The 5,162-nt window shown below is 43.5% G+C and overlaps 1 protein-coding gene across 1 annotated transcript in view; it reads right to left on the reverse strand.

Moving 5' to 3' along the window:
• Positions 1–496: 496 nt before the first annotated feature.
• LOC101859922 overlaps positions 497–5,162 on the reverse strand; it is a 43,852-nt gene continuing 39,186 nt past the window's right edge. Inside the window, exons 15-16 of the mRNA XM_035968979.1 lie at positions 5,053–5,162; positions 497–628 (exon numbers count right to left, since the gene is read on the reverse strand). The exon at positions 5,053–5,162 is cut by the window's right edge and continues 1 nt beyond it. Coding sequence (XP_035824872.1) covers positions 497–628; positions 5,053–5,162 — 242 coding nt within the window. The remainder of the gene's footprint in view (positions 629–5,052) is intronic.

Genomic DNA, 5,162 nt, shown 5'->3' on the forward strand with positions numbered 1-5,162 from the left:
CAGACAGACAGACACACACACACACACACACAAATACACACAATAACACAGACACACCTACAGACACACACACACACACACAAATGCACAGTCACACACGCAAACACACCCTTACACACTGACATACACACACACAGCTCAGACACACAGTCACACGTTCAAATTCTGTCTCTGTCAAGTCTTCATGCTCTCTCACTCTACCACCTCAACAATGCAAAAAGCCAGTGGATTATCTTTCTAATCCCAGCAGTACATCCAGTTTAATCTTCTCTTCCCAGTAGTACACGTAGGGTTAATCTTCCTCACCCCAGTAGCACAAGTAAGAGTTAATCTTCCTCATTCCAGTAGCACAAGTAAGAGTTAATCTTCCTCATTCCAGCAGCATACGTAAGAGTTAATCTTCCTCATCCCAGTAGTACATGTAGGAGTTAATCTTCCTCATCCCAGTAATACATGTAAGAGTTAATCTTCCTCATCCCAGTAGTACATGTAGGAGTTAATCTTCCTCATCCCAGTAGTACATGTAGGAGTCGTGAGGCTCGTCTTCCTCCACAAGGACAGCGGGGACAGCCACGGGGGAGAACAGCGCTTTGACGGGAAGCAAGCTGTCCCTCAGCTCCTCCTCCATCTGAACAACACAACAACAACACCGCATTGATGATCTGGGTTAGGTTTAGGTTTAGTAGAGGTTTTTGTTGTTGTTTTTTTAAGTAGAGGGTTTTAAGGCGCTCACAACCGCATACGGTCATATGAGCGCCTAGGGGTGGGTGTCAACAGAGAAGTCTTTACATGGAATCAGACTTATTCTGCTCACCTCTCTAGCTTCAACAGCACAAGGTCTGCTTCGACCACCCCGGAAATAGCGGGTCACAAGAGAGTGACAAACATACAAAAGAAGTAGAGGAAAATGACAACAGTGAGGATTAGGAAAGAAAAAGCAGCAGTTCCCTGCTGTAAATCAGGTACAGTTATGAGTGTGACATGAATCAGCCCATTTACAATTCTACTGTGCTTGAACAAGAAATGTCCCCCCTTTGGGAATGGCCTAAAGACACTACAGTCAGTGGCACTGCCGCGGGGGGTATTAGTAGAGGTTTTAGTAGAGGTATTACGGTACTCGCAACTGCATACGGTCATATGAGAGCCAGAAGATTAGAGGTGTTACAAGAGAGTAACAAACATAAAAAAGATGAAGGGGAGATAAGGACGATAGATGTTTGGTAGGAAAGAAGGAGCAAACCACACCAGAGCACCTTCCAACCAATCACTGATGATCCAGTGACTGCCTCATTCTTACTAACTACAAAACTACTAGGGGCATACCATAAACGTTATTTTACCTCACCATGATGAAGGAATAAAGGTAGAAAGCTGAAATTTGGAATGAAAGCCATTGATCATCTTCCTAGAATGCATGTACACATTGGGGAATTTCCGATAACTGGTTTTAACACCAGCGCACTGTAGTAAGTGAATGGGGGTAGGCTGTTCTCCAGTTTCAACATAAAAACGGAGAAAAATGAGCACAGGGCAGCACAGTGGGTGTCGAATTCAACGAGGTTGCCGGGACCGGCTTGTTGTCCTCGTTGGATCCGACCTCTCGTTGAACATGACTGAGGCTAAAGTAAAGAAAGGAGACAAGTTATTATTTTACACGATGTACCAATACCAGAAATTAAAACAGTTGTTCCCCCTGATGTGCGCGTGTTTGAGCTGTGTTCTGACTGTCATTTCTGTATTTTTAAAAAAAATTTTCCGAAACACTTCTCGTGTGGAAACCTCCCCTCTCACATCTAGGCCTAAATCTACATAAAGTAAAGGCGGGAGCTTGGATTTTCTGATCAGGGGAAGAAAAGAAAATAAAAAAATATGAAGGTTTCAATCTAGACCTACCCATCCAGAGTTCATCCAGTTTCTCACAGCCTGCATCGCGTTCCCACCCACCCCCTCTCATCCTTACCATAGGCTAACCCTCGCCCATCCTCTTGGCTTTGAGGCCCATATTAGGAGGCACACTAGATCTAGCAATACAAAGTGTTAGGAATCGAAGATGGGCAAGAAGTTTTTGTTCTTGCAAGGCAAGCCACTACAGGATATTTTCATGGAGATGCATGACGTATCTATGGGACTGATTGCCCATCCTAAGCTGTGATAAAATTTTGGAGTAAAAATTTCAAATGTGGAATCATGGACATTGAAGATGACCACCGTGATGGTCGCCCCGTGACTGCAACAACAGATGAGAATGGGTTGAAAATCAAGAAACTTGTGTTGTCTGATAGGCGAGTGACAGTCGAACGTTTGAGCAAAGAAACTTGGTTTAGCATTGAATCAGTGGAACGAATCTTTAACGAACATTTGAAAAAATGACAAAGGTTTCTGCGGGATGGGTTCCACGTTTGTTGACTCCTCCTCAAAAAATGCGACGTGTGATTTGTTGTCAAGAACTGCTTGGTCTGTATGAAAAGGATGAAACTATGAAACTAAATTTTTTGAAAGACTTGTAACCATGGATGAAACATGGGTCCACCACTATGATCCTGAGTCAAAATCTGCATCAATGCAGTGGAAATCGCCCTTGTCTCCAACACCAAAGAAGGCAAAGTGGAAAAGTGATGATGCTATCAGTTTTTTGGGGACCAAGCAGGAGTGATTATGACAGACTATCTTGAAAATGGACATACGATCACCGGAGATCATTATTCTAACCAACTTAAAAAATTACAAGAGGCTATAAAAGAAAAACGCAGAAGAAAAATCCAAAAAGGCATTTTGCTGCTTCATGACAACGCGCCAGCACACACTTTTAAAAAAGCTGCAGAAACTGCTTGAGAAAGTGGCTATGAAATTTTGCCACATCCACCCTATTCTCCAGATTTCACCACGTCTGACTTTATTTTATTTGCCAAATCGAAACAGGATTTAAAAGGAAGGCATTTTGAAAGTGATGATGAGGTCAAAGAAGGTAGAGGGCTGGTTTTCTGACCGTAAAACCCTCTATTTAAAAAAAAAAATAGTGCATGGAAAAAGCAGGACAGAGGCAGTAAAAATAGAGGGAAGGAAAAGAAGTAGGATCCATCAGTTACCAGAGAGGAACGAGTAAGTAAACAGAATAAGAAACCCACCAGTGAGTGGCGGCGTGTCATCCGCACGTGTGTGTAGACCTATACCTGCGGCACAGCGCGTACTGTCTCACCTAACCCCTATTTGAAGTGGTTTGATACACTAGAGTCAGAGGGCAGGCAGACAGATGTTCTTCTTGGAGGGCCACAAGCTACTGTTTTTTGGGGGTTTTTAATAGTAGAGGTTTTACGGCGCTCACAACTGCATAAGGTCATATGAGCGTCAAGGGGTGGATGTCAACAGAGGAGTCTTTACAGGAAATAGGGCTTACTCTGCTCACCTCTCTAGCTTCAACTTCAACAGCACAAAGTCTGTTTCGACTTTCAAGGCACCCTGGAAATAGCGGGTCACAAGAGAGTGACAAACATACAAAAGAAGAAGAAAATGACAATAGTAAGGATTTGGAAAGAAAAGGCAGCAGTTCCCTGTTGTAGTTCAGGCACAGTTATGAGCATGACATTGTTGAATCAGCCCATTTACAATTCTACCGCGCATAATGACGAGAAATGTCCCCCCCTTTGGGAATAGCCTAAAGACACTTCAGTCAGTGGCACCGCCCGGGGGGGGGGGGGGGGGGGGGGGGGTTGGGGGGGGAGCTACTGTTGTGGCATATTGTGATCAAATCCTCCACAATCAAACATGTCTCATCTTTCTACGTCACAGTTGAGTACACGTGGTCAAATGTGTCATGACGCGGTGGAATCAGGCGCTTGTCAATTTTTGGGCCCGTGTGGAGTTATTGGTATCACTTGAAAGCTGATTTATTTGCCTTTCTTACTTCCAGTGAAATAAATCTCCATCTATCTTGAAAAGAACTGAAGATATTTGCAATTGAAGAGAGTGAGGTCCCCTGGATTCATTGGTGAAATTAGCGAGAAAATGGTCGCCAAAGTTTGATAACTTGAATAACTAAAGAGTCCTTGGAAACAGAAAAATGACATATTATGAGTCTTTAATCAATGCTTTTCAGTAAAATTCACATAGAAATGTGTTTTTATATGGACATAAAAGAGGTTGACACAAAAAATAAAAATTCCATAAAAATTTCCAAACTGGCTGAAAAATATCTGTTTCTCCGATAGTCTGTATTTTGACGAGCGCCTGATTTCACCATGCTGCCTCACGAATCGTGGCCAACAGTTATTCAGAAGGCTACTACGTGTCGCATGACGTCCCTTATATATGCATGTCCAGGGCAAATCTGGTCGCTTTTAAGGACAAGCGGGCTACCCCAGATTTCGGAGATTTCCAGAAATCTTGACCTACACCAAAAGTGGGCATTGCCCTACATATAAGAAAAGTTTGGTTTCATTGGTGGGTATGTTTGTTTGGTTACAGAGAAAACTCTCATTGTCTTCTAAAGAAACTGAACAAGGGGCAGAAACTTTACTTTCGATTTTCTCAAAACAGCATTTTTCGGGATAGCCCCCTTGTGCTTAAAAGAGACCATTTCATGAAGAACAGCTGAGGGCTTTTTAGCTTTAGTAAGGGATTTTCCTCCCTTCCAACACAAATGGGACATATTATAAGTGTCGAAGATTCGAGGTGTTACTTGAGAGGAACATGCCAAGTAAAGAAGAGGGAGAGATGAGGGCAAAAAAAGTCTGACCGATGGGAAAGAAGGAGCAAACCACATTAGATAACCCACCAACCACCCATGAGCAGTGGTTCGCTCGATAAAGTGTGCTCCGGCAATGGCCATTTTCCGTCCCAATCTGATCGGGTCCATCTGACCAATAGGCCGTCTGTTTCTGTTTTAGTAGAGGTTTTACGGCGCTCGCAACTGCATAAGGTCGTATGAGCGCCAGAAGATTAGAGGTGCTACAAGGGAGTAACAAACATAAAAAAAGAAGGAGGGGAGATAAAGACGATAGATGTTTGATAGGAAACAAAGAGCAAACCACACCAGAGCACCCGCCAACCACCCACATGACCAATAGGCCAATGGACATCTGTTCTTACCACACTCAGCTGTGTCACGGGGACTGCTGGCTTCTTCTTGCGCTCCATGAAGGTCTTGATATAGCGGTCAGCAACAT

This window comes from Aplysia californica, unplaced genomic scaffold (assembly GCF_000002075.1).
Source record: "Aplysia californica isolate F4 #8 unplaced genomic scaffold, AplCal3.0 scaffold00102, whole genome shotgun sequence".
In the NCBI taxonomy this organism is placed as follows: domain Eukaryota; kingdom Metazoa; phylum Mollusca; class Gastropoda; order Aplysiida; family Aplysiidae; genus Aplysia; species Aplysia californica.